Source organism: Hyaena hyaena, unplaced genomic scaffold (genome assembly GCF_003009895.1).
Source record: "Hyaena hyaena isolate Hyena2069 unplaced genomic scaffold, ASM300989v1 scaffold_73, whole genome shotgun sequence".
NCBI classification, from domain to species: Eukaryota; Metazoa; Chordata; class Mammalia; order Carnivora; family Hyaenidae; genus Hyaena; species Hyaena hyaena.
In genome coordinates, this window is record NW_024080705.1 from 136877 (window position 1) to 154698 (window position 17822).

The 17822-nt window shown below is 44.9% G+C and overlaps 1 protein-coding gene across 1 annotated transcript in view; it reads right to left on the reverse strand.

Moving 5' to 3' along the window:
* The window catches only part of SGPL1 (sphingosine-1-phosphate lyase 1), a 57982-nt gene that overhangs the window by 10828 nt on the left and 29332 nt on the right, over positions 1–17822 (reverse strand). Inside the window, exons 4-8 of the mRNA XM_039233291.1 lie at positions 15176–15243; positions 11587–11734; positions 8737–8813; positions 6527–6655; positions 84–172 (exon numbers count right to left, since the gene is read on the reverse strand). Coding sequence (XP_039089222.1) covers positions 84–172; positions 6527–6655; positions 8737–8813; positions 11587–11734; positions 15176–15243 — 511 coding nt within the window. The remainder of the gene's footprint in view (positions 1–83; positions 173–6526; positions 6656–8736; positions 8814–11586; positions 11735–15175; positions 15244–17822) is intronic.

Genomic DNA, 17822 nt, shown 5'->3' on the forward strand with positions numbered 1-17822 from the left:
AGGGACACGGCAGAAAACAGGTGGTCAGGCTGTCCCCAACAGCAGTACTCCAGACGGACCGCCTGAAGGCCACACACACATACATTTCTGGAGTTCTGATCCCGTTCGCAAAGGCCAGGTCCCGGTAAGCTTTGCAGGCCATCAGTATGCTTTCTGTTCCCCCAGAGGTCACCTGTAATGAAGAAGAGATGCCATCCGTGGAATGGAGTGAGGGCCAACGATCAGCATGCACTTCCCACCTTGATCTTGATGGAGTCTGATGCAGAAGCCGATAAGATCTAGAATGCATTCTGCAGAGCAGACACTGCAATGTGTACTAGAAGGAAATCTGGCTTTATCGGCTAAGTCCGATCTTGATTCCCAGCACTCAGAGGGCCTGTCATGCACCCGCTCTCCCTCGCTGGACTACAAACTCATGAAGTGAGGGGCCAATGTGCTCATGACAATGTTCCGAGCACCTAGTCTAACAGCTGACACCTAACACCACCTTAACTAACACTTCTCGCAGCCTGGTGGGACTCTCGGTAAACCGTGACCAACACAGGCAGGCATTCCCAATCAGGCTATTCTCTGACGACACCTAAGAATGAATCATTTCAAAGCAAACAAACAAAAAGCCACAGCACTGAGCTAGGTGGTTATTTTCTTAGATCTTTCATCTCCGACGGTCCATACAAGCTTAGATAACTTTCTCATTACACAGCTAGAAAGGTGAGCCCTGAAGACTAAAATAATCCACCAATGCCATCTGTGAGCATCTGCTGATGAGAAGTAATACTTTCTACACTTGTGCATTTAGTGTGGCTTAACAGGAGATGGAAGAGAGACAGCCATTTCTGAAGTTTCCTAAAATAACCACAGATAGAACAAAAATTCTGCTGGATACAAAATCCCAGGGGTCAGCAGTCACGTGGACGATTAGCTGAGAGAAGTCCGTCATATTTTGATTCAAGAAGTCTTTGTGAAACCTGTGACCGTCACCCACAAGGTAACACACTGAACATGGGCACAGGGGACTCTTTACGGGTCCCTGAACTTGTATGCCGGAGAAGATAAAAATGCTTGCGGAGGCGGGGAGCTCTGCATAGGAGCAGCACGTGCTGCGGTCTAGCATAAACCCTCAGAATGTCACATGAGGAGCCAAACCAGCTGTGAAGAAAGTCCAGAAAGGACCAGCAACGTCCAGGTCTCTGGTGCATCAATCTCTTACTAAGGGCCCGTGATGACCCAAGCAAAGGTATTTCCAAACCCCTAGTCACCCAGTATACACGCCCTATTTTTAGTCCAATAACAAATTAAATCAACATCATTATTTGTTGGGCAAACAACAGTGCACTTTGACTATAAAAGCAGGAATACCTACATTCCACCTCTAATTTTTATTGCTGATCCCCCAATTTCTATGTTTGTTTACTTCTGTGTAATTTTTATTAAGTAGGCTCCATGCCCAACATGGGGTTTGAACCACAACCCTGAGATCAAGAGTAGCAATGCTCTTCCAACTAAGCCAGCCAGGTGCTCCAATTCTGTGTTTAACTATGCTGCTAACCTCCCAGACCCATGTAAATTTGATTGTGAAATAAGAAAAGCTCAATAACTATTTGTGACTTAGTCAACTTCTTCCAGCATTATAAAAACTCTCGCTGTTAATATGTAAGTACGTTGGGGAACAAGAGTAGAACTTGGCCTGCTTTGGGGAATTTTCTTTCAGAAGCTGTCTGGACTCAAAGGCATTTGCACAAGCCAAGACTGTTCTCCATGGCAACAGAATTTCTTTTAGTATATGAAATAACCTCTCATTTGTCCTGAGGCAAGTGAAGTTCATAAACAGAGACAGTTTAAGTTGATGAACAAAGAACGGAAAGACCTAAGACCTTAGCCGGGAACATGCTACAGACTGCCCAGCCCTGAGGCTCTGTTGTCTTCTTTCCATCTCCGATCTCCGAACCACTTTCACCCAAAACAGCTCATCAAGAGATGGGGGGAGGGAGAGAGAGAGAGAGAGAGAGAGAGAGAGATGTAAGAGAGAGAGAGAAAGAGATGTAAGAGAGAGAGAAAGAGAGAGTAAGGGAGAGACAGAGAAACAGAGAAGGGGGAGAAAAACAGAGAAACTCAAATAGTCCCAGAGGTAATTAGTTCTCTGGGAAAGACAGAAAATAGAAATAGAAAAGACTCCATCCTTCTCCTGATCCCTGACATATCCACTAAAAAAGACCATAATGGAAGAGGCATGGTTTAATTGCAGCAATGCAAAAATCAAAAATGAAAACAAAACAACAACAACATCAAAAAAAAAAACAAAAAAACACACACACAAAAAAAACCAGGGTTTGACTTCTGGATTAAGATGGAAGACTGAAACTGCCCCACAACTACTTTCTCTCCCCCAGGACCTAGAAGAAGGAAGAAAAAAGTAGCAGAAACCTACAATAACAATCACCAAAGAAACAGATAATCGGAAGCAATACACTTCGATACTGGCAAGGAGAAAAAGAGAAGTTTCTAAAGCGTAGCAGATGGCAGAACAGTTCCTGATCCGCCCTCCAGGCCCTGAAAAGTGTCCTGTGAGCCAGCAAAATCCTGAGAATTCTCATCAAAGCCCTCAAATCTTCAGAGAAACAAGTGGAGGGGGTGCCCTTATCTTCAGATCAGTGAGTGGTAGACCTGGCGGCTAGGGAGAAACAAGCAAAATGAAGAGAATGTCGGGACTGACCCCTCAAAGTCAAGGCTCCAGGGATACAGGAGGGGTTACAGAAATGATCAAAGCCCAAGGGTATTAGTCTCTTTCAACCAGGCAGAGTGAACTCTGAGAACTCTTAACAGAATCTCAGAAGAGACCCAGCTAATTCAACACAGGTGGAACTAAGGGCCCTCAACCAAACGCTCTCACGTGAGAAATCAGCCAGTGTGCATCAGAACAAAATAGAATGTTCTGAGGAGCATGAGCCAAGGTGAAAGAAAATGGTACGGTAACCAGGCAAACATACAAAAAGAAAAAAAAGCAGCATGCAAAACCAAAGCCTAACTCAAAAGATACCAGCCGAAGGAGGAGAAGGGGGTTCCACACACCTGTCTGCCACTACGGGACAACAGGAGAAGGACATGAATTCAAGAAAGCACGCCTTGAAAGACTGGACACCAAAAAGAAGAGAATGAGAACCACAGACCCCAAAACACAAAGTACCAAAGTACCAACACCGGATGAAGGCACGGGGAGCAGAACAAACACTGCCGAGAATAAACACGATGACTGGGAGGAAAGGGTGAGGCAAGTTTAGCGAACCAGATCAGAAAAAGACTGACTGAAAGATGGACGCCACTCCACACCTGGAGAGTTGCGTCCATCGGGCTAGACACAGGTAACCAAAAGGGGTTCCGACAGGAAGCACAGGGACGGTCACCAATCTGGGAAATCCCATTCTCTAAGGAACAGCTGAGTCGCCTGAAAGAGAAGACCCGGAGGGAAAGAGGCTGCGAGTGGGCAAAGGTCACGTGGGAAAACACCACCGATCATGGAACTCCAGCACTACAGACCCTACAGCTGGGCCGTCCACCCTCCCACGAGAAACAACAGAGAAGTCGGAGAAAACAGTAAGCATTTCTTACACCCACTGCTGAGCTAACAAGAAGGAATATACTGAACCCACATAGAGCGCAATCCAGAAACCTACAGACACGGGGGTGCCAAAGCAGCCCCAACTGTGAGAGCTGCTGCCATCCCTGGACACCAGGCCCGCTGTGACAAGTGACAGGAGATCAACTCAGGGCCTGCCCCTGGGAAGGCCTCTGCCAGCACACAGCTGAAGTCCTGGAACCTGCACCCACATTCTCGGGGGGACAAGAACTAAACCCCAGTGGTGCAGAAGAGGGCAGCAAGAGAACTGCGTCCTGGGCCCTGAGGCTTGGGTGAGGAAGAACAAGGAAGTCTCAGGAAGGGATAACAAGACGCTTTCACGAGTCTACAGTGTGACCCCGCACCACCGCCGCAGCATGAGGCTGCAAGTGGAGCGTTAGATGCAGATCGGTTCCTGGCGAGTCCCTGCATGGGCAGGATGCTGCACGCTTTCTGTGCAAGGGCTTAATTTACATCCAGGCCTCGAAGACAGGCTCCTGGGAAGATGAGCGGCGTAGTTAAACACAACAACAAAATCACAAATAGGATAAGACAACATGCATGAGACCAGCAGAGACAGACAGATTAAGGCTCAGGAGTAGCTGAATTATCAGACACAGAATATAAAATAATTACGTGCAATATATTTTAATAAAATAGCAGCCAAGGAAAGGAACGGGAAAGAACACCTGCGGGGGGCCTGGCTGGCTCAGTCCGTAAAGCATGTGATGCTTGACGTGGAGTTCAAGCCACACGTTGGGCACAGAGCTTACTTTGAAAATTAGTTAATTAGTTACCTGAATCGATGAAACCCCTGTAATTATCTCCTGGCCCCAACGATTAGGACCTCACAGCCCGTCTTCCCTCTCCCCGCAGACACCCCAGCCGCCACCACTGCCACTCTGTAGAACAGCAGCTGCCCTAACAGCTCCGCCACTCCCGATTCCCCGTGTCTCCTGGCTACTTAACCACCTGCCACACGTGTGTCAGCCCCTCTCACTCTCGCCTCATGGCTCTCAACCTCCTCTGTGCCTTCTACTTGTCTCTTTAGATTTTATTCTGGTTGAATTTTTATCTACTTTGTTCCATAAATTTGACTTACTAACCATGTCAGTATTTTACAGAGTTCTAAATGAGACTGGGCTCTTTGGACAAATGGCTGAATCTGGGGTCTAGAAGCACACAAAGTCAACCTGGAATATTTCATCAAATAAAAGTATTTTCTCAAATAAAAAAAAAAAAAGAAAAAAAAGGAAGCTTTCAAAGACCACTTGAGTCACACAAAAGGACCCAAGAGCCAAAACTAAGAGGCTCCCGCTGGTCAAAATGGGCTAATCTGAGCATCAATCAGAGCAGCGGCTCCAAAGGACTAAAGCACATAGAGTATTCTCCAATGTTCCACGCCACTGTTGACAGACACCTGGGTTACTGCCAGTTTCCAGCTCTCACGGGCAGCGGTGCTCTGAGTATACATCTACCCAACACACATGTCCCAGTTTTCAAAACTATGGTACAAACACCCTGAGTAGTGACATTTCAGGGTCATGAGATACGTGTATCTTCAACTTGACCAGACAAGGCCGAATTGTTCTCTGGTTGCTTCACCAATGGCCTCTTAAAAGTCCACTGAGTCTGTGGCCCAGGAGAATGTGCCACATACTGTAAGCATACAGGCATCTCCCCCTGTGTCCCCTGTTCATATAAATGCCACGAAGGAGCCCATTGCTGGATTGCGGTTGGCTCTGTTTTTAACAGCGTTGGAGTTCTAGGGGGAAACGAATGCCTGGAGTACCATTCTGTTAGATACAGAATATACAAACGTGTCGAACTTTCATAGTGCCGACATAAAGAGAAATAACACTGCTTATTGGAAAAAACAAAAAACTGTAAAACATTCTTGCCTTTGGACGGGCCCTTCAATAGTTAAATCTGCAGACTTCATAATGATTATAACAGCATCCGAGAGGCTTAGTACCTCTAGGTTACCAGTACAGCATGCGGGGTTAAATCTAACTACGCTGCATAAGCAGAGATTGAGACTTTGAATTTTTTCTAGAGAAAGCAAGGATCAGTCTTTAGTCACAAATGTAAACCGAAGCTTATCCATCACAGTTTAGGAAAATTAACAAACAAACATCTACTAGAAAGAAGAGCTGAAACGAAAAATCCTCGTGTGTGTCTTGAAACAGAATGATAATCTCCCCTTCCTTTATTCCTAAACCAACTAAATGAGATTCAACTTACAGCAAAATAAAAACGTAAATGTCCAGCTCAAGTAAAATGAGAAGTATATCAAAAACACTATGATGGTTTGACAGAATTATATAGACCAACGGGTAGGGAGTGGGTGCGTCGGTTGATGGATGAAAGAGGGAGGGAGAGGGACAGAGCAGATGTACAAAGCATTTACATTTAGTGAACTCAGGGTGTTCTCTAAACTATTATAGGAACTCATGTAAGTTTAAAATTTTTGAAATAAAAACCTGAAAAGAAAAAAAATATCTTTAAAAATGTCCAATAAAATGTCGATGCTCTGAAAACTATAAAAGTTGGGGCACCTGGGCGGCTCAGTGGGTTAAGTTCCTGACTCTTGGTTCACTCAGGTCAATATCTCACAGACTGTGAGATCGAGCCCCGCGTGGGGCTCTGTGATGACAGTGTGAAGCCTGCTTGGGATTTCTCTCTCTCCTTCTCTCTCTGCTTCTCCCCTGCTCCGACTCTTTCTCTCTCAAAATAAATAAACTTAAAAAAACATTTTCTTTTAATTGCAAAACTTAACATTTTTACATGGCTGTTCATCTGGATCTTCCTACAATAATCACCATATTAAGAGTATAATAAAATGTTTTCAACAAAGGCTTCTACTTTAAGCTAAAAAACCAAGAAAGTTGGAGACTACCTGCATATACTTACACATCCACAGGAATCCGGCCCCCCGTTGAACAGTGAACAAGCTATTCTCACAATCTCTGCCTCGATCTTTCGCAGTCCTGGGAAGATATCTGGATGTAATGGATTACTCCATGCAAAGTTTCCGTAAGCCTGCAAAGAAACGCAAGCAGATATGAAGTATGATAAACACACCGTGACAAAGAACCATGCACTACACAAAGGTTTCTAGGTATCAGGCACAGCACTAGAAGTCGGAAGAACAGTTAAGATATGTTCCCAACAGGGGCACATGGGTGGCTCAGTCAGTTAAGCGTCCGACTTCGGCTCAGGTCATGATCTCATAGTTAGTGGGTTCAAGCCCCGCATTGGGCTCTATGCTGACAGCCAGCTCAGAGCCTAGAGCCTGTTTCAGATTCTGTATCTCCCTCTCTTTCTGACCCTCCCCTGCTCACGCTGTCTCTCTCTCTCTCAGAAATAAATAAAACATTAAAAAAAAAAAAAAATATGTTCCCAACATAAAGAAGATCCAACTATAGTGGAGGAAACAGATGTGCAAATCAATCATTTTACAGTGTGGTGAGAGAGGAAGTATGAATGTGGTTTAAAGCACATACTAAGACACCAAACAGACCCATTCTGCAACCTTAGCTTTGCCTGTTACTTCTGATTGTGTACTCAAAGAGGTCAAATGACCTCTCTGAGGTTGCTTCCTCAGATTTTCTGGGGGATAATTCGGCCCCTACCTGATAGTGCTCTAGTGATACGTAAACAACACAGCGTGCATGCAAAGCACCTAGGAGGGCATGCAGCAGAGCGCAGCCCTTGTTGTCAGGGTGGTATCAGAAGCATGTGAGCAAGGGAAGGAGCCCTAAGGAGGGAATAACCGACAGCCCCAGTGGTCTGAGGCGTCTGCAGAGTGCAATCAATAGGAATTTGAGAGATCGATAGGAGTTCATCATTTAGAACAGCTGGAATGAAGGGGAGGAAAACATGATATAAGTGAGCTATGCACAGTGAAGAGAAGAGGCTATATGGGAAAGTAACAGACGTGGTTGGAAAACAGGTGGAAGCTGGCTTATGACGGGGCTGACATTTTCTGCTATGTAAGCAGCTTGGGTATTACCCTGTAGGTGGTGGGAAGCCACTGAAAATTTTTTTGTTTTTGTTTTTTTGTGTGTGGTTTTTGCTTTTGTTTGTTTTGGAGAGAGAGAGAGAGGGAGCACAAGTAGGGGAGAGGGGGAGAGAGACAGAGAGAAAATCCGGAGTAGGCTCTACACTCGGCATGGAACCCAAAGCAGGGCTGGGTCTCAGGGCGATGAGATCATGACCTGAGCCAAAATCAAGAGTCAGACACTTAATTGACTGAGCCACCCAGGCGCCTCACCACTGATAAATTTTTTATGCAGAGAAAAAAGTCAGAGCATTATGTCAAGATATAGCTGAGCAAAACCTATAATATTAGTAGGTATGAGGAGTTTCATAGTTATTATAATCAAACACAAAGAACTTAGAGACTATAAGGCCAATGCCCATTTTACATGACAAAGTAGGGTTTAAGAAATAAATCTGATTAGAAAAGGAAGAAGCTATGGGCAACTCTAAAGTCGACCAAAAATGAGAATTATCTGAATTATGAGTAAGCTCATTCTCAGATCATCTGATTTGAGACGTGGGTATTACAGGAAATGATAACCAAGTTTCTGTTCCTCATCCCTTCTTAGCAAACAAAATATGTCTGGTCACTAATAACCTCAAATGATGGGGGACTACCTTCCCTAGTAATCTGCCTTCTACATGGGGCATCTATAAAGCCTAAAAACAAGTAATATTGTACATTTTATGGACTGAAGAGGTCTCTGACAATATTATTCATATTCACCTATGTGTGGGTAAAGAGAGACTTTCTGAACTTATTTTTAACAATAAGTTTTCCTTAAGTAATTTTTTTAATGTTTATTTATTTTTTGAGAAGGAGAAAGTAAGTACGTACCCAAGTGGGGGAGGGGCAGAGAGGAAGGGAGACACAGAATCCGAAGTAAGCTCCAGGCTCTGAGCTGTCAGCACAGAGTCCGACATGGGGCTCGAACCCACAAATTGAGAGATCATCACCTGAGCTGTGAGATCTGAAGCTGAGCTGAAGTCAGACACTTAACTGACTAAGCCACCCACGTGCCCCTAGTAACATTTTATTTTAATTTCACAAATCAGGAGAAGAACTGAGTGGCACTCACCTTCACGAGGAGCTCGGTGAGCTCCTCCTCCCCACTGTACACGGCTCCGGATGCCTTCCCTTCTTGCCAGAAGACATCTGCAGAGAAAGTCAAGACCAGCGGGTCAGTAAACAGGAACTTAAGGGAAGGCACTTGGCTTCTATTAAAGAAGAGATAAGAAGTTAACACCACTGGTACAAAAGAAAAACCAAATTTTGAGTGGAAACCCAAAGGCGTTCTTATAATAAATCAAGAAAAAGAATTCTGGTTAAGAGCTATCACAACAAAATAAAGATGAAAGATCTTCCATGACTATCAACAACAGTGTGAAAAGGATATTAACAGTGTCCAGGTATAATAAGGATAGTCCAGGGGTGCCTGGGTGGCCCAGTTGGTTGAGCATCTGACTATGGCTCAGGTCATGATCTCAGTCTATAGGTTCGAGCCCCGCATCCAGCTATGTGCTGACAGCTCAGAGCCTGGAACCTGCTTTGAATTCTGTGTCTCCCTCTCTCTCCGCTTCTCCCTTGCTTGTCTCCTCCGCTTGGTCTCTCTCTCAAAAATAAATAAGCATTAAAATATTAAAAATATATACAGTCCAATGATGATGTCATCATCCCCAACTGTCTTCTAACAGGAGAAAATTTTTCCTTTATTTACATTCATTTTCTGGTCTCTGTATGACTAACTTGACTTTTTCTGCAATAGGTTCCTTCTTCTCTCCCTTCCTATCCAGTCAAAGGAAGTGTGAGGAGTGTTACGAGCAGAGTTGGCAGAAAGTATGAACTGTCAGTTCACTCTCATCAGAGTTGGAGTCCGGGAACTGAACCCCTGACCAGACAAACTATGATGGTGTGCGTACCATCAGTCCCTGGTCCCAGCAGCCCCTCCTTCACATGGAACCCACCCCCCGCCCCCCTCAACAATTAGCCATGTCCTTCTAGCAACCTATGCGGTCAGCCCTCGGCATCAGGAACGCAGCCAACACTGGGATAAAGCTCAGAGGAAAGGGTCCTGACCACAACATGAGGTCTGACTTTCCACTTCCTGTCTCAGGTGCTTCTCCAGAGAGTCTACACTGCTATCAACCAACCTGCCAGTGTGGGTGTCTCGGGTCCTTTCGCCACACACAACACGGCTGTGCCCTACTGAAAGTGCACAGCGAGAAAGCGATTACAGAAACACACCGGCCAACAACCAGAGCCATGGGCTCTATCAAGCCGAGATCTTCAGCTCCAACAGGACAGCAGAAGACTGAGCAGTGAACATCCTCATTCTCAGCTCCTCTGCCGAACTGTGGCTTACTGCCGGCATGACTTGCCTCTTCCTTAGAGGACACTGGACTGTACCATGCATGTCTTCAGATTAGAGGCCACCAGCTGTTCAAAATTAGGATGCCTGGTTTCATTTCCTGTTATTTTACCTGTGCTGCAGAGTATGGCAACGGACGAGGGGTTACAGATGGAAGGGAAGGAAATATAGTGGCAGCAATCTGCCCTCGTAACCCTGGAAATCTGTAGTCCACAGGGCTCAGAGTGCCGGTCCCTGCTTTACATCATCTATAAATCCAGACTGCATCTAATTTCACACAATCCAAGGTCAAAAACTCAACACATCAATTAGAAAATTTTGAGTGTATTTGTTGAAATGCAATGCAGTATGCTGGACTGGATCTTAGAACAGAAAAAAGGACATTAGTGGAAAGGCTGGCAAAATAGGAATTGAATTTGCAGTTTAGGGGCACCTGGGTTGTTCAGTCGGTTAAGCATCTGACTTCAGCTCAGGTCATGATCTCACAGTTCGTGAGTTCAAGCCCCACATCGGGCTGCGTGCTGACAGCTCAGAGCCTGGAGCCTGCCTCGGATTCTGTATCTCCTTCTCTCTCTGCCCCTCCCCAGCTCACGCTCTGTCTCCCTCTCCTTCAAAAATTAAGAAACAGTTTAGTTAACTACTATTTCAACCAGTGTTATCGTGGTTACTTTAGATGCTAACATCAGGAGAAGCTGGGTGAGGGGTGTATGGGAAATCTCTGTAGTATGTTGTTTGCAAATTCTCTTTAAATCTAACTAAAATCATGACAAACCAAAAAGCCTATTTTTAAAATATGTGTAATATAATCTTAATCTGTAACAAACACATATTTGTATTCATAATAGTTAACATTTATTGAGTACTTACTATATGCCAGTTATTATATATTTACCTGTACAATCTGGTTTAATCTCTATAATTATGCTTTTCAAGTAAGTTCTATTATCATTATCCCCAATGGAGAAAGACAGAGACTGAGACATAGGTCAAGGAACTCAAGATCATATTTAAATGGCCCAACCAGGGCAGGAATCCAGGCTGAGTCCATGGGCTACACTCTTAGGTATTAAGCTACTTGGTATATTTATCCTTCCCTTATATGCTCCCGCAGATACATGTACGTGTACGTGTGTTTGTATTACACAAAAATCACTCTGACTCCTCTGACTTCTATATGGAGCTCATCTGTGTATATCTTGTGATGATGGAATTAGAGCCACTTTTTATTTTCTTGTGCCTTTGTGCAGATTTCACAATTTCTATAATGAACCGTATTTCATTTTTACTTTTTTTAACAGACCAATGTATCTGTTTTATTCAGGCTTACCAACAGAAATGGGACCAAGGCCCACTGTCTCCGGAGATTGTTTTGCTTTATGGATGTGGGATGAATTTACACAGAATTTTTAAAATAAGCAACTCAGCCTCCGAGACAGGGGGCGGGCTCTCATGAGCATCTAAGTTCCAAGGATGAACTGTTCTTGACCTAGACAATCGCGAGAAGATGACCAGAACAACCACATTAAAGAAGCCAACACTGGCATCTGACGAGAATCATACCCATAGAGCTGTATTCCTTGAGCTTCTCCAGAACCGCGGACGGGCTCAGACCTTGAGAGGGCAGGGCTTTCACGTACTCTTTGTCCACTTTCAGGAACGACATATTCTTGCTAATATCGTCCTTGGTCTTGTTCAAGGTATCTTGGATCTCCAAAGGTAAGAGGGATAAAGTTAACACGGAGACGGAAGCACACAGTGTGGGGAGCAGAAGACCAAGGCCACTGCTCAAGGCCAGGCCCCACACAAGCACACAAAGCGGGACGGTATTTTGTTCTTAACAAGATGCAGTGACATTCTGACCACCCGATATTTTTGGAACATCTCTTGGAAGACGAGACATCAGCTTTCTCTCTGAAAGTTAAAGACGCATCCAATTCCCCGCACCTTTCTTCTGCTGCGTTCACCTCACCACTGCTTTACGTGGTCCATGTTTGCCAGCATCAGCACCTCTCTGAGAGCAGTACTTGGCACTCCTTCCTGTCCTGGCAGCAGCTACGACGTGTGTGCTAACGAAACCGAGGTGGAGCCACAAACAGCATCCAGAGAATAAGCCAAGCAGTGAGAGGGATCCTAGTACCCAAGCAGGTGGTGATGCGTTCCTTAAACAAGCGTGCATGGGGCACACCCAGAAGCCGGAAGCCGTCCATAACTCATCATGTGTGGGCACAAGACATCCCGGGGGTGCATTCTACCTCATCAGGTTGTCCCCCGCCTGTCCCATGTGACCCTCGGGTGCTAGGAGGGGCTAGGGTCCTTTCTGCTACAGTTCATCAACTATGGCTATTTCTTCCTCATCCTCACCACCACAGCCTGTGAACTACTTTGTTAAACTCCTACTGTAGGCCAGGGATACGCAGTGAGCAAAGTAAAGGAGGCAGTCCTAGTGAAAGTAACTCCTCTTCTCAGGAGGCTTATTTAGCAGCAGAGACAGAAAACGAAGGGCAGGTAATGAGGAGTGCTGGGGGCAGAAAGGAGAAACAGAGTTTAAAAAACAAGACAAACCGGAGCAGGGGCTGCTATCTGAGCCAAGAGACTGCAGGGTAGTAGATCTGGAAAAAGGGCTACATGTCACACTTCGTGCGTGTCACAGCGAGAATGTTTCAGCAGCACACGGGTGAAAGTTGGAGGCCTGTAGTCTGACTGCAAACATTGAGATTTTCCCATCGGTAGCTATGGATGACCAGAACACAAGAGGGCCTTCTCAGATGTGGCCCCCAGGGACACCACAGGGACAGCCACCCTCCGAAACACTCCTGCCACAGCCTAACGAGCAAGCACCGGCAGACTGGAGGGCCCCTGCTCTCAGGCACCGTGAGGCATGGGCTAGACAGGCAAATACTTTTAACAATGTACAAGGAGACTTATGCTGCATTAACGGAGAATGTGCAACAGGCACAAACTACGGAAGCTGAGTTTCTGGGGCACCTGGGCGGCTCAGTCGGTTAAGCATCTGACTCTTGATTTCACAGCTCCTGAGTTCGAGCCCTGTGTTGGGCTCTGCGCTGACAGCTCGGAGCCTGCATGGGATTCTCTCTCTCCCTCTCTCTCTGCCCCTCCCTCACTGGGTTCTCTCTCTCTCAAAATAAATAAACATTAAAAGAAAAAAAGTGCTGAGCTTCAGTGCGCAGACTATGCTGTTATAATGAAAGAGACAAAAAATGATGAGTTATATTAAAAAGCACCCCCCAATTCCTGCCTCAGAACCTCGATCCCATTTTAACTTCTTCGCAACATTTATTTCAAAATGAAACTCTTGGGACACCTAGCTGGCTCAGCTGGTTAAGCTTCTCTTGGTTTCGGCTCAGGTCATGATGTCGAGGTTTCGTGAGTTCGAGCCCTGTGTCAGGCTCCGTGCTGACAGCAAGCAAACTGCTTGGGATTCTCTGTCTCCCTCTCTCTCTGCCCCTCCCCACTTGCACTCTTTCAAAATAAATAAACTTGAAAAAAAATGAAGTTCTTACGTGTTTACCTATTTTCTGATTTTCCTACAAAAACGTAAGTTCCACAGAGCAGGGACCTGAGTCTTGCTCCCCACTGTATCCCCAGCACCCAGAGTAGAATCTGATGCTGAGCACGTACTCACTCATCGTAGGCTCAGTAAGTGCATTTATGGGAATGAATGAGATGGTGATATACACACTTACTCGACACAAAGAACTTTTGCCTCTGAGCCTCAAATCTGCTTCTAAAAAATGAAAGCTGATTATATAGTTTTTAAGTGCCTTCCAGTTGTTATTTTATGGATTTAATCATACTTTCTGGAATTTATTTGTCTCAAAATCTGAAACCGAAGGAGAAAGGTGTGAAGAAAAAGAGCAGAAAGATACAGGGAGGGAGAAGGGAAAATGCTAGCATCCTTCGAGACCCAGTCCGCCCCCTCCCTACCCCTTAACTCTAGCAGGACTCAAGGAGATTTCCTTTTAGGGCTTAAGATGATTTGGAGTCAAATAAAAGCCTATCTACTCCCATTCCCCTTTTCTACCCCCAATAACTACTTCTACTTCCCCTATAGGAAATGAACCTGAAAATAAATAGAGTTACGGGAGAGTTGGCATAGGGATCTGAATGAATTTTGGTCAAAGGTTAAAGATGACGGACATCTTTTCTAAAAGGTTTGGTCAGGTGAGGGGAAAAGGGAAAGGAATTGAGAGCCAAAAGTGAAAGAAAGCTTGAAGCTTGAAGCTGAGGGGCAGGCAGGCAGGGCACGGGGGAGGGTGGGGAAGGGGAGATGCCGCCATCAGGTACTCATGTGCCTTCTTCAGAGCTTGCACGGGGCTTGCACTGTTTATCTCCTTGTGTGATAAGGAACCTGAGGGAAGGGTACAGAGGTGACAGCCTTATCCTCAGCGCGGGTGAGGGGAGAGAGGACACAGCGCAGGGAACACACTATCCCGCACACAGGTACAAAGAGCAAGAGAAAAGTGCTAAGTTTCCAACCCTGTCAGCAAATTACAGCCCAAATCTGAGCCCGGCCTGTTTCGTAAAGATGGTTTCCCTGGAACACAGCCAAGCTCATCCCTTTCCCATCACCCCCTTCTGCCTTCCCGCTGCGGGGACAGGCTTGAAGAGTTCTGAAAGACATGGGATGGCCTGTGAAGTCTAGACCTCTATCTGTCTAGCCCTTTACAGAGAAAGTCTGCCAAGCCTGGTCTACGCCATGCAAGCACCCACCCCAGACACACAGCTAACGTCAGCACGGCCAAATGTTGCCCTCAAGCATCATGCCGCTTCTGTCAGGTTTTCTAATTTCAAGTTCTTCCTTAACAGATACGGCCTTTCTCCTTTGGTCAAATATGCTCAGGATCTTGACCCTTCTGGCATTTTTGAGTCAGGTAAGTCTCCACTGTGCACTGCAAGATCCCAGGATACTCAGCAGCGCCTCTGGCCACATCCACTACATGCCAACAGCACTCCCCTCCTGCTGTGAGAACTAAAAACGTCTTCAAACATTGTCAGATGTTCCTTGGAGGTGGGGAACGAAATCGCCCCTCACCCTTGGGAATTCGCACCAGATTCGGCAAATAGAAGAAAGAGGCGATGATCAAGGGGGTGGCAGTAGGGGAGGAAGATCTATACAGATTCCACTTACCTTGCGACCAATAATAGGCATCTTCCTGATGAGCTTGAAACACCTCTTTTTAAACCTTGACCATAAACCTAAAAGATACAAATGGCTCTGTTACCCAAATAAATTTCCATGGATACGACTCGCTAGTCATAACGTATGAACTACTCCACAAGTTTTCTGCAGTCTCACCTGCCTTCTGATTGTAAACACAACTTCTTTCCTTTGTAAAAAAAAAAAAAAAAAAAAAAAACTTGACATTTAAATTTTCAAGTAAGTAATATATTTATGTCGTTCAAAGAATTTTTTAAATTAACAAACACACCCAGAGTTACAAGTATCCCTCTTATCTGTTCCCCAGACTTTCATGCTACCCTCAGGGAAATATGAACACTATTCATTTCTAGAATACCTAAGATTTTCTTTCTTTATTTCCTTATGCTTATATGGGCAATAATAAAAATAAAATCTTATTTGTCTCACCTTTTAAACAGAAGGTAGCATCCTCTGGTACTGTACTAGATACACCTTGTTTTTCTCCTGAGGAATATTCTCTTGAAGCTCAGTGCTTCCTCATTCATTTTTACAGCTCTAAAATCTTCAAATACACAGATGTATCATAGCTGATTTAACTTGCGCCTTCCTGATGAACACTTAGGTTGTTTCTAGTATTTCCTATTACCAACAACAGTGAAACAGTAACTTTGCAACATGTACTGCACCCCTCAGCGTGTGCCTACAGTGTAAATTTCCAGATACAGAATGCTGTGTCAAGTGGCATGCATTTGAGAGCTGGTTACCTTCCTGAAGTTTCAGATGTCCAACACCTCTCTTCCCTTCCCCAAAACAAATGACCAAGCCATGCTTTTTCTTCAGGATCCATGCTCCAGTCTCCCACTCAACATACACCCTGACAACATTTCAACATTTTTTGGACCTAAAAAGGCCTTCAGTATCATGGACGCCAGTCGGACTTCCTGTCAGGCAGTGTACAGGACAAATATGGAATTCTGATCCTGTCCATTATAATAATTATAAGTGCATGGCACCTAAACAGACCATCATCACTTTTTTTCTTTCTTAAATAGTTTATCGTCAAGTTGGTTTCCATATAACACCCAGTGCTCATCCCCACAAGTGCCCTCCTCCATGCCCATCTCCCCCCTGCTCCTCTCTCCCACCCCCCTCAGTCCTCAGTTTGTTCTCAGCATTCAAGAGTCTATCATGGTTTGCCTCCCTCCCTCTCCCCAACTATCTTTCCCCTTTTTCTCCTGCTTAGTCCTCCATTAACTTCCTCCTAATCCACCTATATGTGCAAACATATGGTATCCGTCCTTTGCCTGACTTATTTCGCTCAGCATAACACCCTCTAGTTCCATCCATGTTGCTACAAATGGCCAGGTTTCATTCTTTCTCATTGCCATGTAGCATTCCATGGTATAAATATACCACATCTTCTTGATCCATTCATCAGTTGATGGACACTTAGGTTCTTTCCATGTTTTGGCTATTGTGGAGAGTGCTGCTATGAACATTGGGCGACATGTGCCCCTATGCGTCAGCACTCCTGTATCCCTTGGATAAATTCCTAGCATTGCTACTGCTGGGTCATAGGGGAATTCTATTGTTAATTTTTTGAGGAACCTCCATATTGTTTTCCAGAGGGGTTGCACCAGTTTACATTCCCACCAGCAGTGTAGGAGGGTGCCCATTTCTCCAAATCCTCGCCAGCATATAGAGTCTCCTGATTTGTTCATTTTAGCCACTCTGACCGGTGTGAGGTGGTATCTCAGTGTGGTTTTGATTTGTATTTCCCTGACGAGGAGGGATGCTGAGCATTGTTTCATGTGTCTATTGGCCATCTGGATGTCCTCTTTGGAAAAGTGTCTGTTCATGTCTTCTGCCCATCTCTTCACTGGATTATTTGTTTTTCAGGTGTGGAGTTTGATGAGTTCCTTATAGATATTGGATACTACCCCATTATCTGATATGTCATTTGCAACTATCTTTTCCCATTCCGTCAGCTGCCTATTAGTTTTATGGATTGTTACCTTTGCCGTGCAGAAGCTTTTTATCTTGATGAGGTCCCAGTAGTTCATTTTGCTCTTGATTCCCTTGCCTTTGGGGATGTGTCAAGTAAGAAATTGCTGCAGTTGAGGTCAAGGAGTTTTTTCCTGCTTTCTCTTCTAGGGTTTTGATGGTTTCCTGTCTCACATTCAGGTCCTTTATCCATTTTGAGTTTATTTCTGTGTATGGTGTGAGAAAATGATCTAGCTTCATTTTTCTGCATGTTGCTGTCCAGTTCTCCCAGCACCATCTGTTAAAGAGACTATCTTTTTTCCATTGGATACTCTTCCCTGCTTTGTCAAAGATTAGTTGGCCATACATTTGTGGGTCCAATTCTGAGTTCTCTATTCCATTGGTCTGTATGTCTGGGGTTTTTTGTGCCAATACCATACTGTCTTGATGATGACAACTTTGTAGTAGAGGCTAAAGTCTGGGAGGGTAATGCCTCCTGTTTTGGTTTTCTTCTTCAATATTACTTTGGCTATTTGGGGTCTTTTGTGGTTCCACACAAATTTTAGGATAGTTTGTTCTAGTTTTGAGAAGAATGCTGGTGCAATTTTGATGGGGATTGCACTGAATGTGTAGATTGCTTTAGGTAGTAATG